Source organism: Aotus nancymaae, unplaced genomic scaffold (genome assembly GCF_030222135.1).
Source record: "Aotus nancymaae isolate 86718 unplaced genomic scaffold, 86718_ANA_hifiasm-v0.15.2.pri h1tg000158l, whole genome shotgun sequence".
NCBI lineage: Eukaryota > Metazoa > Chordata > Mammalia > Primates > Aotidae > Aotus > Aotus nancymaae.
The window spans coordinates 413,400-437,750 of NW_026988573.1; the positions used below are offsets into that span (position 1 = coordinate 413,400).

General features: G+C 51.8%; 2 protein-coding genes across 2 annotated transcripts in view; one reads left to right on the top strand and one right to left on the bottom strand.

Moving 5' to 3' along the window:
* The first annotated feature begins 110 nt into the window (after nt 1-110).
* Nucleotides 111-7,973, top strand: BARHL1 (BarH like homeobox 1). The gene is made up of 3 exons (XM_012457929.2): nt 111-959; nt 5,088-5,310; nt 6,949-7,973. The coding sequence occupies exons 1-3, from the start codon at nt 494-496 to the stop codon at nt 7,241-7,243; spliced, it is 984 nt and encodes a 327-aa protein (XP_012313352.1). The 5' UTR covers nt 111-493; the 3' UTR covers nt 7,244-7,973.
* Nucleotides 7,974-11,886: 3,913 nt separating this feature from the next.
* DDX31 (DEAD-box helicase 31) overlaps nt 11,887-24,351 on the bottom strand; it is a 77,299-nt gene continuing 64,834 nt past the window's right edge. Inside the window, exon 20 of the mRNA XM_012457927.3 lies at nt 11,887-12,738. Coding sequence (XP_012313350.3) covers nt 12,546-12,738 — 193 coding nt within the window. The 3' untranslated portion in view covers nt 11,887-12,545. The remainder of the gene's footprint in view (nt 12,739-24,351) is intronic.

Consider the following 24,351-nt stretch of genomic DNA (forward strand, 5'->3'; position numbering starts at 1 on the left):
CGCTTCGTTCCGCCGGTTGCTAGCGCGGCCGGGGCCCGCAGCTATCCGCGGTGCTGACCTCGCTGCGCTTGGCCACCGCTTGCCTGGAAGAAGCGTGCGGTTTGGATTTTTAAAAAGCCATTCTTTATTTAGATTCCAACATTCTCGCGTTTCTTCTGTGCCAAGGGGGCCCTCGGGCCGTCCGTCTCCCCCTTTGCTCTCCCCAACTTGGCGCGCCCTCCCTCCCATTCCTCCCTGACACTCCCACCACCCCCCCTCGGCTCGGCGGCTCGGCGCGATGCTGCAGAAGACGCACTGAGCCCTTTTGGATCTAATGCGCAGAGGAGGTTGGCCCAGAGCTCCCCGGCTCCCCCAAGGCTGAACTCCGTCCAAGGTGCCCGCAGGCTCCCTGCCCGCCTTCCCCATGCCAGCCCGCAGCTAGGGGCAGGGGCAGCGGCGGCTGGGGTTGGGGGTGGGTGGGGAGCTTTTGAGGAGGACAGGTCGCAGCTTGGCTATGGAAGGCTCCAATGGCTTTGGGATCGACTCCATTCTCTCCCACCGCGCCGGCAGCCCCGCCCTTCCCAAGGGGGACCCCTTGCTTGGGGACTGCCGTTCGCCCCTGGAGCTGAGTCCACGCTCAGAGAGCAGCAGCGACTGCTCTTCGCCAGCCTCTCCAGGAAGGGACTGTCTGGAGACGGGCACCCCACGGCCTGGCGGGGCATCCGGCCCAGGTTTGGACTCCCACCTGCAGCCCGGGCAGCTCTCAGCTCCGGCCCAGTCGCGCACCGTCACCTCCTCCTTTCTGATCAGGGACATCCTTGCCGACTGCAAACCACTAGCGGCCTGTGCACCCTACTCTAGCAGCGGGCAGCCGGCAGCCCCTGAGCCTGGGGGCCGCCTTGCGGCCAAGGCTGGGGAGGACTTTAGAGACAAGCTGGACAAAAGTGGCAGCAACACCTCGTCGGACTCAGAGTATAAAGGTAAGAAAGCAGGAGGTGAAAACTTGGGGGGATGTTATGTATTTACAAAGTGGCATTTAAAATGAGTGCACAGGGCGAGACATGCACTCACTCACCTGGGGTCACCCCTAGGGCTCAGATTGAGCAGTGGGTCTTCTCTAAACCTTTCAGCCAGTCCTGTGGTTATGCCTTTGAGCAACAAAGAGTCTGGTGGAGAGAATGAGGGCAGGGGAGGGATACTGTGTGCCTAAGGAGAGATCCCCCAAAATGCACAAAGCAAACTTTCTAAACTTTGTCTGGGAACCCTGCCCTTCCAGCAGTGCTGGTGGACAGGAGCAGGTTCAAATCAGACCTGGGAAGGTTTCTTCTCTGGGAAGAAACCTTGCAGAAGCAATGGAAGACCTAAAGTCTTTTGCTTTATAAGAGTGAAAATACAGCAGAAAAATTTCAGCTGGAGCCTTAAGAACAGTCAGAATTTTCTTCCTTTTAATCTACATTTCCAGACAAGAAGAGAAACTGGGCTTTTCCTCCCAATGGGCCCAGTGTGATCCGGGTCCTGTGAGTCATGAAAAGAGGCACTCACTTCAAAGCAGAAACCTCAGCCAGGCAGCTTCCTGGGAGCAGGTCAGGGGGGCTGGTGGAGAGGAGAGTACCCGGCACCCCCACCCTCAACGGCTCTTATTGAATTTGATTTTAAGTGCCTTGAACAACCAACTCCAGGTTTTGTGCAAGCTCCAGGGATTCCTGAGTAACCAGCCCTGTCTCCCGATACACTGGGGTTGTTGCCCCTCCACTTTTCTTTTCACTTCTGTGAATCTTTGTTGTGTTAATACCATTTTCATACCATCTTAACCAAGGAGATGAGATCAGGGTTAAAAGGAAGGAAGGTAAGAAAGAAAGAAAGAAGGAAGGAGGAAGGAAGGAAGGAAGGGCCCCAAAGGAAGGAAGGAAGAAGAGAAAGGGAAGAAACAAAAAAAGAATGCTTTAATTTTGTTTCTGATCCCCAGCCACTACCTCCACTTTAGCTGTTTCTCAAAGCCAGAGGCACAAAGTTCTTTCTAAGGAAGACATCAAGGGGCAGAAAGTGAGGAGGAGTATGAGGGCTTCATAGGAGACAGCCCTGCATCCCCATCTAGCAGAACACTGGGAGTGGGCAGAGGCTGTTCAGAGCTTTTTCAAGCATATAATTGATTCCCAGAAATCTTTTCAAGAGACAAAATTTCCCTGTAAGGGCAACTTCTTTATTGTCTTGCCCTACCTCCCCAATCCCCCTATAACTCCTGGTCCCTATTTGGACCAAGTCTTCACAAAAATTTAGGAAGGCTCATTTAACACTCTCTTCTCAACCAAGAATTCGTTTGTGGATATGTCCTTACTCCAAACCGGAACCAGTCGGTCCTGTTGCACATCCAATTTTCTTGATTTCCTCCACACAAATGGCCTAGCCTCCTTCAGCCAGGCTGCACTGACCATGCCTGGAAAATAGGCAGGTTTAACGGAGCAGCCAGGAGGAGATCCAGAGGCATGTGGGTGCCCACAGGCTGGCACCTGGGCCCGGTGGCCATTGCTCCTCCCTGGGGGCCTGCTTAGAAAGGCAAAGAAAACTTACCCTGGAGAGAGACTGGCAAGGGGAAGGGGGAGGAGGAGGGAGGGGGACGTCAATGTAAATATATATTCATAACATCATGGCTCTTATTTACCATTGCAACAAGAATGGTCCCTCTTTAGTTAGAGGAAAGGGGACCAATCTTCCACTGTCAATGCTAACGACTGGAACTTGCAGTGGTAAAACAGTTTGGTCCTTGCCTCCTTTTATTTCTTTGCCCCCAGGAAGGATTTTGAGGACAAATTTCGTTTAAGATAATTTGAATATCAATTTTCTTCTCCTGTCTCTGAGGATATCTGATCGGGAGGTGATGAGGGCCGGCTGTCTACGTATCGCTTAAATAGGTTTGGAGCGAAAGGGGTAGAAGGTCTTGCCCAACCCTCATGGCAGGTGCTGCTGCCTTTGCACCTAGTGAAGAAAGGAGCAGGGCAAGACCAAGAGGCCTTGTCTGGAGCGTTTCTCAAACGAGGAGGGGACTTTTTCAGAGCTGAGAAACAGACACCTGGCGCCAGTCTGTGGGCATTTAAGCTGGTCCACTCTCCTGCCGCCTTCCAAGCTGAGTCATTTCCTTTAAGGAGGACACAGAGGAAGGTCAGCCCCATCCCAAGTTTCTGCTCCCAAAGGCTCCTGAAACAATGTTCCTTCGACAATATTTAAAGAAGCCGAAACTCGGCTTTGAAGTAAGGCGGTCAGCGACACTAGCGGCTGGATCCAAGGTCCATGGAGAACCCACGCCAGAGTTTTGTTCCCAGCAGGCAGGGTAGGCGGATGGGCCGGGAACTTGAGGATACTGAGATGTAGCCTCTAGACCAGAGTCTGGGAAGCCAGGGCCCCCTGGGCTGAGCTTATTCCGGAGGAGGCCAAGGCAGAGCGGGCACAGAACGTGCACCCAAAGGCTCCAGCCCGCGCTGGAGGAGGAACAGAAGAAAAGACCCATCAGCTGACCCATTCTTCCTGACACCACAAACTCAACACCTCCCGACCCCCAACACAGACCTCGTCCTTGAGAAGTGGGGGATTTTCGTTAAGTAGTGCAGGAAATTAGGTCAAAAAGTAACAGTTCTACGATATCAGGTTTGAGATGTGGATGATGTCTTCCTCAAACTTATTTAAACTGTCTGCACAGACAGGACTCATGTCCCTCCATCCCAACACATCCCCTTCTCCTGACGGTGGCCATGCCCAATATATGGGGAGCCCACAGGGCAGGGAGAGCCTGGTTCCAGCCTGGAGGAGGTAGGTGGAAGCTTTAGCCTGCCGTTTCTTCTGTGCGCTCTCCCGGCTCACCAGGCTGGATGCCGGGCCCTCCTTGCAGCGAAACACTGCCTTTCCAGTGAAAAGTCTCCATCCCTAGTGGCTCAATTAACCGGATTATTGTTTCCTACAGAGAGAAATCACCTTGCATTCAGCTGAACCCTGTCACTGGGAATGCCACGCACAATGAAACTCACCAAAAAAAAAAAAAAAAAAAAAAAAGCCGGGAGAGAGAGAAAAGGGAGTAGGTTGGGAAAATAGATAAAAAAGGGAGCAGGTTGGGGGAAAGCCCCAGTCTGAGCCGCCAATTCGAGGAAGTGGTCTGTCTAGTTGATTATATAATCGTTTTAGGAAGACAAGAGTGAGGATTGAGCTTGTTCGATTAAGTGTTTTCTGTGCAGTCAAAGCCGATCAAAAGTGGGATAAAGAAACTACCCGTGTGAGGTCTATCTTTCGACCTCAGAAACTGGGACTCCGGTGCAGTTCTGTCCCCACTGTGGGGTGTAAACACACGATGCCACGCAGGTGTAGCAGGAGCAATGTAGTGGGCAGTGTAATGACAACGAAACGCAGACCTGGGCCATACGTGCTGCGCCCAAGGGGCAAGCGAGTGGCACAGTCGCTTATTCCTCCAAGTGCTCCGGGCTCTCAGACCCGGCGCCTTCCGCCCAGCGCCCTGTGTAAGTTGCAAGTGCCAGGAGAAATTATCACTACGAATTCGTATCCATATGGGGGCAATGCCAGGTGGGGCACAAGTATCTGTCCTTCAGGACAAAGAGTGGCTCCGGGGAGAGCAGGTTTTTGTCCCTCCACGCAGGTTTCTCTCCCCAGACCCCAGCCTTCAGCTTCCTCCCTTCCTGTCACAGCCGCAGCCGGGGAAATTGGGACCCAGACGCGGAGCCCACTCCGCCAGAAACCCCGGGTCTCCTCCCCTGCTCTGGCAGGCTGGGTCCGGTTCCATCGTCGCGGCTCCGTTTATCCCTCCAGGGAGCGCGGGCCAGCGCCGAGTGCGGCGCAGGGACTGGAGTTCTCGCCAGCTTCGGGTTCTTTCTCCCCGGAGTTGTCCGGGGGTGTCGGTCTCGGGCGCTTCCGCCTTAGTCCTCTGTAGTCAGGATTCATGTCCTGTTCCCGGGGCCCCAGAGGTCCCGGCTCCGAGAGGCCCCCGTGAGCTTGAGTGTCGTGGAACCACCGTAGTCGGAAGCCGCAGTTACACAAACGCCGCGGGCAGGAGCGGGAGGGTGGCGGCGGCGGCCGCGAGGCCGGGCCCTGACATGCCGCTGTGTCCGCAGTGAAGGAGGAGGGCGACCGCGAGATCTCCAGCTCCAGGGACAGTCCCCCGGTGCGCCTGAAAAAGCCACGCAAGGCGCGCACGGCCTTCACCGACCATCAACTGGCGCAGCTGGAGCGCAGCTTCGAGCGGCAGAAGTACCTGAGCGTGCAGGACCGCATGGAGCTCGCGGCCTCGCTCAACCTCACCGACACGCAGGTCAAGACCTGGTACCAGAACCGCAGGTGAGGCCTGGCTGCGGGAGTGGGGACAGAAAGGGAACTTCCCCTTTTCTCACAGCTCCAGGAAGGGGCCAGGAGTCTACAGGCTGGTGCTAAGGGAGGGCCCCTGAGCCTCCCCCATTCTGTAAAAGTGGGGAAACTGAGACCCTGAGGGAAGAAGGCCTTGCCCAAAGTCCCATAGTGAGGGCCAGAGATGAGACTACATTTGGTCTCCAGTGTCCAGTCAGCCCTCCCCAGGGCGGGTGGACAGACACATAGGCCACTGGAGATCCAAGTCCTGCCTTTGCTCAGTTGGAAGATGGGGATATGCATGGAGCCTCCACCTGAACCGGCCTAGGTCTCGGAAGCACCAGGACCCCGAGGGGTGACAGTCTGGCTCCCAGGAAGCCTCTGAAGAGGACAGCCAGGCAGTGGCCCTTGGGGTGTTAAAGCCTGTCCCAGACCGGGCAGCTGCCACAGGGGCCTCTGAGCTTCCGCGAGTCTCTTCAGCCTCCGCAGTCTTTCTGGTCCCAAAACTTGAGCGGGAAACTGGCCAAGCCCTTTCTCCTTGGGGACAGGGTGACTGGGAAGTTGGTGTTGGGGCACTGGACTTGAATCTGTTTCCTACTTTCCCTCCTGAACACACTCACCAGACTTAGATGCACATGTACAAAACATGCATCCACACAACCAGTGACACACATGCACACATCGATACAATTTACAGTCACACACGCACTCACACTTAGCCCCACAGTCACTCGAATGCTCTTAGCAGAGGCAGGAATGGTGCTTTTCATAAACAAGCCTCAGAACACATCACCCCATTAATAATAAATACTGATTTACTGCTCCGGGCATCAATAATTAAGGCCTGTTACAGTAATTACACAATTATTATGATGATGAATAATTCAGGGAGGGAAACAGGGCTGGTGTGGCTGAGCCCACCTTAGTGGGACCCTGGCTGGTCCACCTAGCCTCACCTGGCAGGTGGGCCTGGGGTCCAGGCCTGCCTTCTCCAAACCTGTTGGCTGGCCAAGGCCTCTGGACTTTGAGGCCAGACAGTGGGCAGGGCTTGCCCCAGGATTTGGACATGGGTTCGGAGGGCGGCAGAGTGTACGAGCCGGGAGCGCATCCTCTCCGGTTGCCATTTCAGGCCTTCTGCTAGCTTGCAGCCTGGCCAGCCTGCAGAGGAATCAATAGCATCCCCTTCCCTGACCAGAGCCCCTGGATCCCCGCAGCCCTCTCCAGGGTGATCCCACCTACATAAAGAGGCACATGCAGGGAGGAGCCCTCCTACGCAGCTCCAAGTGCTCCTTCTGCGATCTCCTGGGGAGGGTAAAGAGTCGGGATTTGGGGTCAGACAGCAGGGCTTAAAACCCGGGCTCCTCTGCTTTTGAGGCCTTCTTGAAAACTGGCCCACACCTCAGTTTTCCTCTCTGTAAAATGGGGTAAGAGCCATGGAAGGCCGGTGGAAGACAAAAGGAGAGGATGCGTGTAAGGCGTGTGATGGTGCCTAGCACTCCGTTATTTCTTTACAAATGAATATGATCCCCCTTGGCCTCCCTGCAGGCTCTCTGGGCCAAGCAGTGGGGAGCGGCTGGGGTCGCCGGATGCCCTAGTCCTGATCCCGCTATACGCGTTTATTTCGGCCCCCAGGACTAAATGGAAGCGACAGACGGCCGTCGGGTTGGAGCTGCTGGCGGAGGCAGGCAATTACTCAGCGCTCCAGCGGATGTTCCCGTCGCCTTATTTCTACCCGCAGAGTCTCGTTTCCAACCTGGACCCCGGAGCGGCGCTCTACCTGTACCGCGGCCCCAGCGCGCCTCCGCCCGCTCTCCAGAGACCTCTGGTGCCCCGCATCCTCATCCACGGACTCCAGGGCGCCAGCGAGCCGCCCCCGCCGCTGCCCCCGCTCGCCGGCGTCCTCCCGCGCGCCGCGCAGCCTCGATGAGGCGCCCGCCCCCTCCGGGGCCTCCTCCCGGGGGCTTGGCGCGGCCCCTTCTGCCCGCCTTTCGGAGGGCGCGGGTTCGACTCCCCTTCCCGGGAGGGGGCCCTGCCCGGCCCTTCCTGGCGCCCCAGCCCAGTGTCCCCTGAAGGGTCAAATGCTAAGTCCACTGAGGCCCGGACCCCGGACTGCGTCTCCCTAGCCCCCCTCGGCATCCTCTTTAGCGGCCGCTCCGTCCGGGAGCCACCCCTACCCGCCGGGTGTACCTACGCGTCTCTGCCCCTCCCGCCCCTAGTCTCTGCCGGCTCCCCTAGGCGCCCCTTTCTGCCCAGGAGCGGATGCGGCTGATTTCCAGGCTTCACTCTCTCCCACGCCCCTTCCACGCTCCAGGAGAACAGCCTCTCTCTCCGCGCCCCTGCCAGGGAGAGAAGGGGAGTGCGGAGCCCCGTCCCGTCTCCCTGCCCCTTCAGCGCCTGGGCCGGCGGCTGAGCTGTACATACCGTGTGCAAAGTGTATATGAAGTTATTTATTCGTGACCCATGAGCCCGTGACCGTGTCTGTGGATTAGTGAGTCTGTGGCCTGTGCCCTCCCCACTCCCAGGCGGGGCAGGAAGGGGCCGAGGGTGCTTGCCCACCCACCCCGACCCCAGCCCCCAGCCTCAGCCCCGGTCAGGGGGCAGCCAGGCCTCTCGGGTTCTCTCTTTTTTAAATGTCGAAATAAACTTCTTACAAATGACCAGGCGCCTGTCCGCGCTCCCGTCGACTCAACCCCTCTCCCATCCCTCTCCTAGGGACTCGGTTTCCTTCCATTCTCAATAACAAAACATTCTTGTCCCCCTTCTCTTCCCCGGTGCAGTGGACCTGCTCAGGGGCCCCAACGAGACTCGCTGGGGCCGGGCTCTCCCCTCCCTGGCCTCAGTCTTCCCATCTCTACAGCGAGGCGAGCCCGTTCCTCCTCTCCTCCCCCTTGGCTCCATCTGGTTCCTCGCGGCTCCCAGACGGTCCCCGGGGCCGGGGCGGGGGTCCGCGAAGGGCCTCGGTGGGCTGCGGGCCGGGCTGCGGGGCCCTCGCCGAGCCGACTCATCTGGCCGCGTCAAGGGCCCCGGCAGCTGGTGACCGGCCTGCCGGGCGCGGGCCGACAGATGGGCTCCGAGGCGCTCCCCCCAACACTCCCACCCTCCGCCGCGCGCCCGGCCGCGCTCGGGCTCACGACGCTCGCGGGCGCCAAGGCGGCTCCGGCCTCCGGGCCACCCGCACCAGGCAGGACTCCGCGCGCCTTCGCTGCGAACCAGACGCCACATCGGGTAACCCCCCAACTCCCACATCTTCTCACCTCCCCTGTACCCTGGGAGTAGGTTGGAAATGAGACCCAGAGGGGAGCCAGATCCCAGGGTCTGCCCCATCTCTTCTGGCTGCCCCAGGCTGCGGCTCTAGCATCTCAGGGGAGAGGGGTTTATTGAGTCTGGAGTCAGACTACAGACTTCCAGTTCACGTTCAAAGGGCCACCGTCACCTGAGACTGTTCCCTCTCTAGGGAGGTGGGCGCAGGTGCTCCCCTTCCACACACCACCTGCAGCTCACCAACCCTCAGCGCTGGGAAGTTTTGGGGGCCGTGTTCAGACTATAACCCCTCTCCAACACCAGACCCACAGCCAGGTCGGCTACTGTTTCTTCCCTGCCCCCAAACACCCTCGCACAGCAGCTTTCTTTCCCGGGATGGCGAGGGTATTATTCTAATTTTGCAAAATGCACAGCAGCTAATTAAGTCAAGGAGCCCCTCGGCTTTCGAGTTCTTTTGCATGTGAATGGGGGTTGGTAAATCCCCAGCTCTGGCTCTGGTGGGGGGCGAGGGGAGACTGTCCCCAACTCAGGGTTAATGAAGTGGGAAAGGAGTCTCTCATAGCCTCCTGCAAACAAAACCCCCCATGCAACAAACCCTGCCCAAATCCTACATGGATTGACTTAAACCCAGGGGATAAGTGCTTTAAATTAATCTCATTGAATAAGAATGAGACCAAACAAAACTCTTTAAAATCATATTAAAAATCTATCAAAGGACAACTTGCACTGGTGTGCTTTTCATTTTGTGAAAGTGAAGGAGAGAGACTGCAGCAACCACCCTCACATTTACACAGTGGCAGTGTAAATCACAGACACATTCTCAACTATGTAATTGTCCTTGTACCTCAGAGGCGATTTCATATCTTACATTAATGAAGAACAAGGCTTCCCTACAAGTTTATAATTAGAATATTTTAAATTGTCCTGCACATCCCATCTGTAATAATAACTTCACAACCTTTGCAGCAAGGTGGGCTCCTGCCTTCCACCCACTTAGAAGGCTAAATTGGTTTCTGTTCCCAACCCTGAGGCTGGGCGAGCTCTCACGTGAGAAAAAAAAGAATGAATGTGGGACCCCAACAGGCCTGACAATAGAAGAGGGCTGAGAAGGCATCTTCCCCCGCGCCGCTGCTGATCCATCCCCCCTTACAAACGCCCACTCTACGGGGTGGGGGCAACAAAGTTGAAAAGAAGTTTAGAGCTCCCTGCTGGCCCTGAGTCGCAAGGGAAATTGAGGACGGCAAATTGAGAACTTGAGCTGATTTTAAGGGTACCCCACTGACCCCACACCTTACAGGCCTTGCTCTGAATTCTTCCTACTATGGAGCAGATTAAGAGAGGATGTATAATAGTTACGGGGGAGGTTTAACAAGACCCTTTTCAAGCAGAGCAACTTCTCCAGTGGAAAAGCCTTACACTCCGGTCTCTACGAAGCAATGGTCGGATTTTAATGGCTTCCACTGACTGCGTACTGAAGAGCTGAAGGGCTAAGTGGCGGAGGCCCCTGGCAGTCTGGGATATACCTGCTCCGAAAGGTCTTACTTCCTTATTTCCCCTCTTCCCTAAAGTTCACCTCCCTTCACTCCAGGGGAAAAGAAAAAAAATCAAAGTAACCCACTGGGCTTTGTTTTTTAAACAAAAGTCCTTTGCTGAGATTTGGTTGGCTCGTTGCTTGTCCAAGAGTGGACGGGGCTGTCTGCCCCACATTAGCACTGACTTAATCTCTCACTAAGGACCCTCTGTCCCTCCGTGCCTGAGAATGGGGCCCTTCTACCGCTAAGGCTGCGGCAAACGTGAGGATGTTCTGGATTCCAAAAAAACATTCCACAAGCCCCACATGGGGGAAACGCTTTTAGGCCACAACATTCTATTAAGCGTCCAAATTCTGTGTGGCTTTAAATATGGGAACCAGGCTTACGACATACAGACATGGTGAGTTTGGGAAATTTTAAGAAGAGGCACGATTAAACATACACACAAAAATTAGAGTATGTACAGTGGAATTAGGCTAAAGCTTTGCCTAATTGATGCCTGAAATGTATAATCTGTCAAGAGCCATAAAGAGATTATTTTAAGGTTATTTAAATTTAAACAATATTAACCTTAAATCTGTTAAATCCATGTTTCTTTATTAACTGGGGTAATATATTGATTCTGCTTAGAAACAGGCCCACATGGCATCTATGGCAAGAAACCCTCACCTTAAGAGTTCGCAGATTAAGTGTGTAAGTTTTGATCTTAGAATTATCATCACTCACACGCTGCAGGATTCTAGCACTTCTCTTTCCCCCCAGGGATGCAGAACTCTGCCAATTCGCCCTTTAGTGGAATGACTACTATGGGGAAAAAAAGTAAGGTTTCTCTTTGATCATCCCCAATCACTGGCATTAATCCTGTTTTTCTCACAGCTGGATTTTGCCTATAAAGTTTGATCCCTCCTTTTCTCATCCAAATCATGTGAACCATTACACATCAAAATAAAAGGAAGGTGGCAGATTTGCCCAAAGTCAGTCTGACATGTGCTGCAGGGTTGTTGCTGTTGTTATTGTTAAAACGTCACCAACATTCCTTGTTAATTTGTATGTGACAGCCAACTCTGAGAAGGTCCCAGTTTTCCACCTGCAGAGGACCCAGGCTCACTAGGCTCCTCCTCGCCCTCACACAGGAGTCTTGCCGGTGTGGGTACCTACTGACATTCACCTGTGTCTAGAACAGAGGCGAGGATGCTAACCCTCGCCCTGGTCCTGGCAGGAAGGCCCACCTTGCCAACTCTCACCACCCTCTCGTGGTCACCTAGGCCTGTCGTGGATCTGGGGGGATCTACTGAAGTGGTGCCTCAACAATCATCCTGGGGAGACCACAGAGAGCTGCACAGTCACTGCAAGAAGCAAAGTGAGAAGGCGAGAGACAGCGGGGAGGACAGGAGCCATGCCCAGAGGTGCAGAGGCCTCCAATCCTTTCTTTTCTGGACCGCTCTGTGAGTGCCCAAATCTTACATTTATTGGGAAATCAATACGCTCTGGGGGGCCTCTTTCAAACCTCCCAGAAAACACAATGCGGGGGGAGGGGGTGGGCAGCTGTGGCCTGGGTCACAATACAAAGACCCCCAGACCTTTCTTGAAGACAAGACGGGATTCGATAGGGAAAAAAAGCTCGGGATGCTGGTGCCTTTTGACTTCAAAGGCAAATAATAAAAAGGCAACAGTAAATCAATTAGGCCTGAGAGAGTGAGTTTTCCGTGGACATGAAAGAGGGAGCAACGCATGCAAATGCAACATGGTGTTTCCAGAAGAAAATAAGACGGCCCGCGAGCCTGAAAACACATTTGTATTTTTTGACCCAAACCAAAAACTTCTGGTCCTTTTTAACAGTACATTCCAACATCAAGAAAATAATTACTGATAAATATGTTTTCTTCTCTTTTCGTACAAATTCAATGCCAGTTTTTAACACCCTAATTCACAAAATTCATGCCAATGTATGCACTGACAGGCAGGCTGAAGTCACGCTGTGAAACTTCAGAATACAGTTAAGGGCAGCAATCAAGCCCCTTCCAGGCTGACGAGAGGGATGTTCTTACATCAAGTCCTGGGTGCCACCTCATCCCTGGCACATCAGCACCTGGGTGAAGGGAGTGTCTGGCACCGATGGATTCACTACAAAACACAGACCCCTCCTGTCAGGAGCCGGCCACTCTCCGTGGTGCCGACCCATGCCCCTGCCTCTGCACTGATTTCTATCAGGCTCCAGGGCCTCCCACGGAGGAGAAGGGCTGTGGCCCCCCTGATTCTTGGGGATGCGGTTTTCAGGGAAAGGCGGCAGTTCTTTTTCACAAGGCTCCTCCGACAAGAACAGGACATCAATCCACTGCCACCCAGGGCTACCAGGATCCACTTGAAGACACGGAGAGATTTTAAAACTTTCTGGGAAGTCTTGCTGTCCCACAATAAACCTTTTTGGGTTTTTCTCTATTTTAACGTTTTCCCACAGCCAAAGCAGGGTGTTGGCTGCAGACTGTGTGGCAGGGGCCGGCCGCCCGGCTCTCCGGGTACGTTTTGCTGTCTGACCTTGGTGACGCCAGGCTCCATGCCGCTTGAGTATTCTGAACGCAGGATTTCAGCAAGGCTGTGTTTATTCTGGGTCTTCTTATGAAGGCCAGGCCTGAAAGAACAGTAACAGCAGAGAGGGAAAAGAAACTTTATTATTATTATTTTTCTTTCCCATTTGGAAAGAGGCTGGTAGCAGCTGGTTCTGAGACTGTGAAGCTGACATTTTTGTATTAACAGAAGTACAATCCCTTCAATAGTACCTGTTTTGATATTCTGTGCAACAGAAGATTAGATACGGCGCTGACAGATTTTCATAACGGTGGCAAAATATCATGGCATTTTTAAAAGTGAGGCTTTGTTCTGTTGTTGTTTTCATGGGGAAAAAAAGAACTATACACCCTCCTGCTCTGATGGCAAATGAGGTGTATGATACAGCAGTTTGCCAACGGACAGGGAAAAATCCACCGTCACACTCAACAACACAAAGCAGGGAAAGCTCAAGGCAGCTTCCCAGTAACCCCTAAGCAGCTTAAAGCAACTGGCCTCCTCATGGGCTCCTGAGGGCTTCAGGACTCAGCCCTTGGGAGCAGAGCCCAGCAAAGTCTATGCAACCCTCCTGGTCCCACAGTGAAGGCTGGGATGACAGTTAGATAACTCTTTATGAACAGAAAAAACTTGTAAACAAATTTCTGACCCTACAAAACCCAAACCCAGGGCACAGCCTGGTCAATGTCTGCATCTAGGCTTAGACCAGCAGCTTTCTGCAGCCCACACAGACCCGGGTATCAGAGGGAGGTCTCTCCCTAAACTAAGCCACTTGGAAAATGCCGAAGGTTGAAAATCCGTTTCAGATGTTGAATCCTGATAACTGTTTGAAGACAGCAATTTTACCAATGGATCAGAAGATCAGAGGAGAAAATCTGTAGATGTTCAATCATACGTAAGAAGAATGGTCATGAAAATTGAAGAGTGAAATACGGTTTCTTAAGACGGGATTTTAACCAAAGCAACAACAATAAAACGATTCCTAATAAACCCACACTTCCCTGTTGCAATTCCTTCAGCACCACAATGGCAATGTCTCTGGATAATACAGTGTCACGCAGTTCTTACAAAGACACGCGTCATGTTCTGCTACTACATTTACAGCATTTTCTTCGCTGTAATCAGAGAATAAACTGAACTGAAATTGTGGTCCAAATAAATGTAACAGAATGCCTTTAAAACCCAAGAATTAGAAGACTAATACTGAAATATTAACCTGACTGTGAAAGCTTGTAGAAACCCATTATAACCGAGTTTAAGCAGTAATACCTGTTTACAATCGCACCCGAGGACAGGGTGACAGTCATACAGTGGTGTTTTCTATTGCAACATACAGGAAGACACGTTCAAGCCAGTCTCTGCGGGGGAAAAAAGATCTGAAACAAGGGGACGATGAGGAGATAACATTTAAGGGCCAGGAGTGTATGGGGTGAGCACATCGGGGCAGGATCAGTGAGAAGATGAGAAGTACACAGGGAAGACTTTCTGGGGCCTGTGGGAGATGATTCATGTACATGACCTCCTATAATCCTCACTCAACAAGGTGGGTCTGGTTACTATCCTCATTTACAGACAAGGACAGAAAGACTCAAGGAGGGTCACCTGCCCCAGGACCACATGGCTGGTAAGTGCAGAGGCAAAGAGGCAGACTCTGGGCAGAGAACGATTTGCAGCGTCAGGCGGGGCAGGAGGACTCAGCTGGACCAAGGGTGGAAAATGGCCGAGATGTGATAGCGGGGGGTCCTCTGTGGTCTCCTAAGGATCATTTCAGCAGGACAATGGGGCAAGAGCCAGGTGACTGAGTAGGGAGTGGTGAGAGGAGACAGCAGAGCCTCGGGGTGAAGGAGGGAGAAGTCGGGGTTGGAACCTGTCACTTATCAGCCGAGGACACGGAGTGAGCGACTCAGGCTCTGTGCCTCAGTTTCCTCACCAAGAATGGTGCTCCTAGGTGTAAGAATTAGATAAAATCAAGTCACAGAAGGTGATAGCTGGCAGCTGGCATGTGGGTCGCACAATTAAATATTAGGAAACTGAGGCCCGGAGAGGCCACCACCTCCCTCAGAGCCACACAGGAGCCAGGACTGTGCTACGGCCCCTGACAGCTGGGCCAGGGCTCTTCCGATAGCATACACCACCTCCCAAAGAGCAGCGAGCCTCGTCATGGGACATTCGCCCCGTGGGGACTGTGTGCGCCCGCGTCCCTGGAGGAGGTCTGAGCCGAGAGGGCTGACCTGTGGTCGGGAGCGGCAGGAGGCAGGGCCTGCGGCTGGGCGCGCTCAACTTGCTCCAAACTGAAGGCTGCCAGTTCCTGCGCTTGTAGTTTATTTTTAGTCAGGTTATGTGACAGAGTGAAAACGGTCTGACAGGAAGGAATACTTTCTCTTCCCTCTTGTTTGAAGCCAGGCTCACAATGTGTATAATTTCAAATGTAACAATCTAAGTTTCAACATATGCAAAATTTCAGTCAAAATATTCTCCCCAGCACAAGCTCCAGCGCTTCAACGATGGTTCCTGCTACTGCTACGGCAAAATAAAGAACTAGCGTCTTATTGGGGTGACTGATACACTAATTGCCTACAAACGTGGTGTGGGCTGCAGGACCATCTCCCAGGCACCGGTGCTGAGGCAGTGTGCCCGTGTTCCCAGGCTGCTGTCCACCCGACAGAGCCAAAGCCCACACCCATGAATGCAGCCTACTCAACAGGCGGATACCCAAGTGCCACTTCCACAGCTCCTCAAGACCTGTCCCTTCACAAACACCATGTCTCTGGGGTGGAGGAAGGCAACCACTCGTGTGTACGCTGTGCCACTGAGAGGGAACAGGAGATCCCACGTGGTGGAAGAGGACGCCGTCAGAAAGCCCGTCTTGGAGATGGGTCCTACACGCCTTCAGTTATCATCGCCATCTTTCCTGGCTAGTTCATCATGTTCGTCAGTGTCCTTCTGACTTCGGATGCAAAAGCCAGCAGTCCACTCGCTCAAAAGTTCCAGAGTGAGTTCAGCAAGCAGGCAGAGGGTGGCATTTTCCAGCCCGACCTCTTCCTTAGGTGGGAGAACCTCAGGACAACCCTGCAGGGGTTTCACCTGCTGTCACGAGAGCCACCTCAACAAAACCCATTCGTCCCTTGGCCAGCTCCGTCTTCTTTTCCTTTGTTCCAAGGCCCAATGCCGAAAAGGCAAAGTACAGATGGGAAGATGAACTGCTCTAAACCCAAGCATGCGATGGGTACTCAATTTCTCCTTCTGCCAAGCTGCAGTGCTCCCAGGAACCTGCCAACTTTCTCGCCCTCCTTGCCCTCCAAATACCCGTACCCCTCTCCAATGGGCTTCATGAGCATCCACCATAGTAATCCTGTAGTTACCAAGCAACAGATCAGTTTATCTAACCACAGGGAACTCCCTTGTAGTGAAGGCTGAATAAACCCCGCCTCAGTTACCAGGCTGGATTACTCAGCAGGACAGGCAGATGCCACTTGCACCGCCAATAAGGTGAAAGCACAGCCTAATTAGTAAATCAATATACCCTGTTACAGTGACCACTGGAGAGGAGAGATCGCAGGGCCTTCTCCCAACTTTACCATTAAATTCTCAGAACGATCTTTCTAGGTAAAAGGCCATTGTACTTCTTCCGTTAATGGTACTCTTTTATAGGACAGAGTTTAAATTTTACTTATATACTGTTAAGTCTATCAATAGTTTCATGTTTTATGGCTTTAGGGTCATGTTTGGAAAAGTATTAATCCTAGGATTTCAAAAATATTAAAGGATATTTTTATGTAGCTTGCTACTGCTTTAATTCCATCTAAGTTTTATTTTGATTAATAAAAAAATTAACCGTTTCTTCTTAAGAGTTACCTAGTCATCCACAACAGTCACTGAACAATATAGCTTTTCCCCAAGGTTTTGAAATGCTCCACTAGAACACTTCCCTGCAGGCTATGTCTGAAGAGCAGCGGATGACCACAATGGTGCCCTTAATGGGCTCTACAAATAGATAAAAACATTTAAGCAAATGCCAATTACATGGGTCATTAATGGATTTAAATATAAAACAGGTCAAATCAAAGATATCCAAACTGGTTACACGACATAGGCATTTAACTCACTCACTTTTCCAACAACCACCTGAGACAGGTAGCACTAGTATCCCCACTTCCTCGTAAGGAAACTGAGGCACAGAGAGATAATTTGTCCAGGGCCACAGAATCTGTCCAGGGCCACAAACCAGTGTCCAGGGCCACAAACCAGGAATCTGAACTCAGGAAACGTGACTTCACAGAGTTGAACCATAGCACTCTGCTACCATGCTACAGTTTTCAAAACAAGGGGCAAATTCCCTGCATAAAATGTTTTTAATACACATAAATCCATATGCCTGTATGTACACGTACAAAGTCTGAAAGATATATGAAGCATATCAGGGTTAACTTGAACGTGGGCTCGTGGGGAATTTTTGGGCTTTCCTCTATGTCCTGGAGTTAGTTTTACAATGAGCATGCATTATTTTTAGAATTAGAAAATAACAGTATATTCACTCTAAGGGGAAACAAAAGCAAATGGCAGAGTTTTGTCTGATAGTGAAATGCCACAGGATTTTAATTTCTACTCATCAAAAACCTCTCTGCGTTTTGGCTTTCAGTTGGTTTGATTTTTATGAGGGTGAAGGACAATTATAACACAGACAGACCGAGGACTGGTCAAGTGTACTCCTCTAATCTGAACGAGGCTGCTCATAAGCCAATGTCCCACGGCCACAGCTAGACCCTGAAGGTCTCAGCTGAGGATGCAAGTCCCCCAGATGGGAAGAAAAGCCTGAGCTCTCAGTGAACACAGGAGACAGTGATGACGTCAGGAGGCTCGGGGCTGAGCCTCTACACCTGTGCCTGACTCCATGGATGACGGAAAGGCGGCAATGTCTGCCTAGGGTTTTGGTGGCTCTCAGGTGGCAGTGAGGGTAACAGGTAACTCCTGGGGGATGTGACAAGCGGGCCCTCTGTATGCTTGTACACAGAGGAGCTGAGGTAAAGAATAAGCTGGCGCAGGACGCCGTGACAACTTCGCCTTGGTGTGGGACGACCCAGGGAGGACTCTACCCTACCGTTTACAGTCAGTGAGGAAAAGGAACTGTATTGAGACTCTTCTAACCTCTGGGTTTTTCTCTAGCAGAGAAGGATACTGGCAGACCGGCTGATTTAGGGATGCCTTCTTTGTGATTTCTTAGGATCCAACCAAGTCTAGCTTCTGTGAAACTACCAGAGCCCCAGAAGACACTCTGCTCCAGGCGAGGCCTGCTGTGGCAGTGAGAATCATGGGAATCACAGCAGCATTCCTGGGAGGGGTTCTGTGGACACAGACAGAGGCTGCTGAAAAGTGGACCTCAGCTTTGTGCCAAAGATCAAGATCTAGTGAAGCGCAGAACTCTGAGCCCTGGACCAAGGACAGGTACAATGGCAGGCAGTGCGGATCACAGGCAACTTAGAAACCACGGATGGCCCGGAGCCTTTGCTGCCTGGAAGGCCACATACACGATGGGAGAGAGGAGACAGAATATTTAGATATGGCCGATGTCTGAAAACGAAGGGCTTAACCAGAGTCCCAGAAATGAATGGGAACTTTGAGATTATTCAGCCCAGGTGACCACAACTCTTAGGAAGTTCTGTCAGAACATAAGCAGGAAATTCAGATGGCTGGTGGCAGTGCTGGGGACAGGCAGAGGACCAGAATGATGATGACCTTAGTTGGAATCCCAGTTCTGCCAGTAGCCTGATGACCTTGTAGAGTCACAGCAGCTTTCTCCAAGCTTCGTTTCCCCGTATATCAGAAAGGACCTATGCACAGGCACATGGCCAGTATGAAGTTAAAACGGACTACAGTGTGTTAGAGAGCTCAGTACACTGTAATTCCCTGTGAAAGTCTTATGAATTACCGTTAAGATGGAACAGTGAGTTGTGCTTGGAATCGGTATGATTACACACTGAAAATACTGAGAGGGACCAGCTTGGGGCAGAATCCCAGCCCCACACCCCAGAGCGCAACCCCCTGGGCCTGTCCTGTTTGATATTATTGTGGGTGAACCAGATGATATCATGAGGCATATCTACCACATCTGCAGGAACAGCTAATACACTGGCTGACAAAGTAACAACAGTCAAAGAGTCAAAGGGATGGGCCTACGCTGGCAAGGTGAGCTTGAACTGGGACAGGTGTCGGGTCTTGCTGTTAGAAGGCATACACTGTCACATATGCAAACGGGCAGGGATTTAGTTGGCAAGTTTCAACCTGGAATCAAAGGTCTGGGTTCGAATCCCACCTCTGCCTTGTGGACAGCGGTGCCACCACGGGCAGCTTCTTCCTCTGTAAAGCAGGGGTCACACCATGATGGCAGTAAGGACCACAGTGGCCACCCATCATGGGGGCCAGTGCCTGGCTGCTGCCGAGGACCCCATCAGTGGAGCCGCCATCCCAGCCATTATCATCCCCTGCACTAAGATACACGATGGCCCAGTACTTCTTGCTGGGCAGGCTCCATTGTAAGTGTGATGATTTCATGAACCAGACTTTGAAAAGAACCTGGGTAGATAGGATGGGCAGAGCCTAGCCATCTGGGTGACAAGCTGCAACCATGAGGACCAAGGAGCAGCGGGGCCTTGGTACAGCCTGAGACAGGCAGATCAGAAGGAACGCCCTCTGAGCGGGGATCCTGGCACTGCTTCATACAGGCCATAGAACTGATTCTGGAAGTTTGGCCAAGGTACTTATTTCTCTAAGTCCCAGGTTATTCACTTACAAAAGGATTAATGAGCTAACATTCTAAAGTATTCATCGCATGGCCTATCATGAACATACTCAGTAAATACTATTGTTATTATTAACAGCACAAAAAAGAGAAAAGGGAAGGAGATAGGGGTCCTCATCAGATATGTGGCACTTTGGGCCGGGCACGGTGGCTCACGCATGTAATCCCAGCACTTTGGGAGGCCGAGGCGGGTGGATCACGAGGTCAAGAGATCGAGACCATACTGGTCAACAAGGTGAAACCCCATCTCTACTAAAAATACAAAAAATTAGCTGGGCATGGTGGTGCGCACCTGTAATCCCAGCTACTCAGGAGACTGAGGCAGGAGAATTGCCTGAACCCAGGAGACAGAGGTTGCGGTAAGCCGAGATTGCGCGATTGCACTCCAGCCTGGGTAACAAGAGCGAAATTTCATTTCAAAAAAAAAAAAAAAAAGATACGTGGCACTTTGTCATGTGAACCAAGGCCTGGTGTGATCAATACCACCACCTTCTATGTTTGCAAATCATGTACACACAGAGGCCAAACAGTGGAAACAAGACCAAAGGGTGGAAAATGAAAGTGGCGAATACTGGCTTACCCTCAGAAGCTCTAATGGCAAGCTGTGTCCATGAACGGGCGGCCCTGGGGTGGGAGCCACTGGGACGCCAGGGGTGCTTTAGCAGAGGTCACATCAACCATTAGAGGAGCAATGGGACCCACAGGACCAGGCTGGGCCAGGCTGGGCAGACTCAGGGAGGACTCTATGAAGTTTCCATCTTTTATTTAAAGATCAAAGAGAGGAAGTGAGACAGGGCAGAGGAACTATTGTTTACCAAACACCCACTCTGAGATCAGCACGGGGCTAAGGCTGTGAATTCCTTACCTTTCCCCACACCCTACACGACAACCCTACAGCACCTCCATTTTATAGCTAAGCTGTTGCTGAGTACTATGGTTGGGATCAAACTCAGGAACATCGGCTTCAAAGGCCATGCTCTTTCCGCTATACCGTTCTGCCTCCAGACCTAGAGGAAACTGGGAAAGAAGTCAGATCCAAATCTTGCTTATGATCATCTCTTCTCAAAGTTGTTCCAATGATTTCCCCAAAGAACAGAAAACATCTACGACCCACTCTTGGAAGTTTGGCCAAGGTACTCAGCTCTCTCAGTCCTCGTTTATTCACTTACAGAAGGATTAATGAGCTAGTGTACTAAAGCATTCATCACAGTGCCCATTATGAAGGTACTTTGACAGTTTCAAACCAAATTCTTCCAGACACAACCAGAACATCTCCTACTTTAAGGCCATTTCTTTGGTTACGCGAGTAGTTATCTCCTTGTGTTCATATACTTGTTATTTCACCCAATACAGAGTCTAGAAACCGGCAGCTTCCAGACGGCGCAGGTGAGAAAGCGGACATGGCCCTTGGCTGAGAGTCTGGGCTTCAGGGTCTCTCTGACTCAGACCCACAAGACCAGGCTCCGAGCTCTACACTGGCCCGTGCGGATCCTGCCTTGGTCACAGGGACTGGGTGAGATCTCAGTGAGAAAACGTGGATGGAGGACTCAGTTCGGCAGAGAACACACATAAGCCCTCAAGAGAGATGCTGCCGCCATGGCCATGAGCACTTAAAACTGACATGCACGAAGTGTCACATGCTGTCGCGCTGGGATGCTGGTTCTCAACTGTATCCCTCTTCTTGACCATTAAGCAGTTAACACGTTACTCTACATTTTGGACTGTAGCTGTAACACTGGGACCAAAATGGAGATATCTGAAGAAGACCTGAAGTCATTTCGTATAGGTGGTAACAAGATGGAAAGGCTCTGATACCATTAAGAAGAGTGTGGAGGGGCCCAGGACACACACCTTCCTACTGCAGAAAGCAGCTCAACGGAAGTGAGTTAGATTAGGAGAGGAGAGTACGTAGTCGGCTCTAACACAGGAGGGGCTTGGGATGACTAAAACTACCCTGTGTGCAGCAAGGGAGACCTGGGGGACCGCCGTGTTCTTTCTTGATCTCTCAAATGATATGAATTAGAAGAGCTCTGAGCAAGGGCAAGCTAATGAAGAGCTGGTACTCTCCTGTTGCACGCAGCCTCATCTGGCATCTGCCGGTTCGTGCGAGGCCAGCCACATCTTCTAATTCCAGTGCTTGGACAGCTCCAGCAGCGAATGTGCCGTCTCCAGCATCCTCCCAGGAGAGGCTGGCTGGGTTCCTGTTCTTTGTTGTCAGCCCTGACTGCATGACTGAAAGCACACCCTGTGGTTCCCGCTGTCTGCAGGTGACCCAGGTGTGGAGGAAGCTCAGGGTCACTGTGAAATCCCTCTAATCGCCTCATTAGCAGGGTGGGGAGGAGGGTGTGTTTGTTCCACAAGGAAGCAGAAAGCTGGTAATTGCATGGTGTCAGGTAGAAAAAAATCGTGGTGGAAGCAAAAGGCCAAATGTAAAAAGCTGCGTGTGCACAGCTGTAATTAAAGCAAGGCTCACAGCACCTGACCGTAGAAAGAAGGTAAGGCAGTGAAAACTAGATTTGCACAGGGTGTGCCGAAAGGGGAAGGGGCAGACCCCCCACTGGAGCATGTACCCACATCGTGCAACCCATTTGGAGTTGCCTGTGAACACGACGTGCATGAACTCTATAACCAACAGATGGATTCATTTGACAAACGGCCCCTGAGTGACTACATGCCGGGTGTCCCCCACTCAGAAGAAATGCAGTCACTTTCCACAGTAGTGCTCCGGTCCCTTGCTCCACGCTAGACGAGTTTCTTCTGAATACAAATGCCCTAAAGAGATAGAACCAGCATAGACCTCAGAGGTACCAGCCTGCCTCCCTTGAGAGGCCATGAGAACATGTTCTTGGCTATCACCCGTGCAGCTTGCTCAGGTTCTACATAAAAAACTACTGATTAATCCTAACTCAACTTTAAACCCGGATATATTCAGCCAGCACCTCACTGCCCTGCCATGTGAAGGACATCTCATCTGCTCTGAGGACCACATTCTTTCAAGATCCCAGGGACTGTCCTTGGGTCAACTTCACGGTCATGTCTATCTTACTCTTCATAAGTTTAGATTTTACTGAACCATGGTCTCCTGGGTTGGAGCCTGGGCCTCTGCATTTTCATACGATTGCCCAGATTTCTAGAGCAGATTCTGTTTCCCCAGATACTGCTACATCTGTCCTCATGGCTACCACTGGTGGTCCAGTTTTGCTCTGGTTTTCTTGCAAGGCCTTGTGATCTCTCTGCCTGGATGCCTGCTGTGGCCTTGTCTAGGTGGGGTGGAGGCCCCACTCATGAGCCCGTTCATCTCTATGTTCTGTGGGCTGATCCCAGGCCCCTTTCACCGGGGAGCAGAACCAGCAGCTGGGCCACAAGGGGGCATCAGCAGGGGGAATGCTGCCCTTCCTGAGGGCACCTTTATGTAGAGGAAGGAGATCCCAACCCCAGGCCTTTCTCTCAGGTCAGAATGACTGACGAGCGGCCCATGGAGTTCCGAAGGACGACTTTCCCACCAGCCAGGGCTTGCTGTTTTCCAAATTCACTACACAATAAAGAGGGATTTACCTCTTTCTCATATCAGAACAATTCCTTTTTCTTTTCCTTTGTGCACTCCCTCTCAGAATGATAGGACATTTTGGTTTCTACTCATCTATTACAAAATCTACTGCGCACCCACTGTGTGCCAGGTTCTGTGGTAGGTGCTGGGCATTCGGGCTGAGCATCTCAAATCTGAAAATGGAAACGCTCCAAAATCTGAAGCTTTCTGGGCACCAGCTTAAGGCATGATGTGTGACATTAAAAGGAAATGCTCACTGGAGCACTGCAGATTTCAGGTTTTGGGTGCTCAAAAACCTGTACAGTGCAGATATTCCAAAGTCTGAAAACATCTGAAATCTGACATACTTCTGGTCCCCAAGCATTCTGGATGAGAAATACCCAATCTGTACGATGAGCTAAAACCAGGCTGGGCCTGTTCTCTAAGCTACACTTGCAAGGAGGGGCAGATGCTGACCTCATGTATAAATGACACTACAAACAGACGCAAAGCCACCACCAGGACAGCCCAGGGCCAGGGCAGAGGCGTGAGGGTGTCTATGCCTGGCTGGGGAGGGCACAGGGAGGAGGGGAGAGGTCCAGGCCCAGGGCATGTTCAGGTAAAGGCCCTGGGGAGAGGATAAGAAATGGAGTGTCAGATGAGGCTGAACGGTCAGCAAAGGCTGGGGCCTTTGTGAGGAGGGTTTGTTGTGGCTTGCTCTAATCACAGCCTAACGCGATGCTACTGAAAGGTGCTAAGCCAGGGCACGATGGGGTGAGGGGTGTGGAGGTGCTGGCTGGCTGTGGAGCTGTGGCCACAAGAAGACTCGGTGGGAGACTGTTTCAGAGCTTCACATGAAGTGCAGGGGCTGAGGGCTGCTATTCATAAAGTGTTTGGGAAGCAAAGGGAAGAAACCGATTTAAGGAGGCCGGCGGGATGGACCGTGTTGGACGCGGCTGAGATGGTAGATGAGCACTGACTCAGGTGCAGGGGATTTACACGGAGAAATCCTCATGTCTCCAAGTGTGGTTTTGTCCAGCCTCTCATCTCATGTTTGGCCAATCTGTCTTTTTACAGAATGCTAACTGGCTCAACGAAATTCAGGAAGTTTTCACAGTGGGCAAGATTCCAGGTTTGCATTCAGCTAATTAAGTGATATTAGGGAGGTTGTAAATGCCACATAAAAATTGGCAGGCAAGCTGCTCTAATGATGAGAATACTGCTTTACAGGGAGATGCAGCTGCGGCTTCTTAATGCATGGCTTTGAGGGACTCGGTTCCATGTTTTCAAGGTTGTTCCTGATAAGAAAAGTTCAAGGGTGCTAAAAGGTTGCAGTTAACTTCACTTTTTGCACTCTC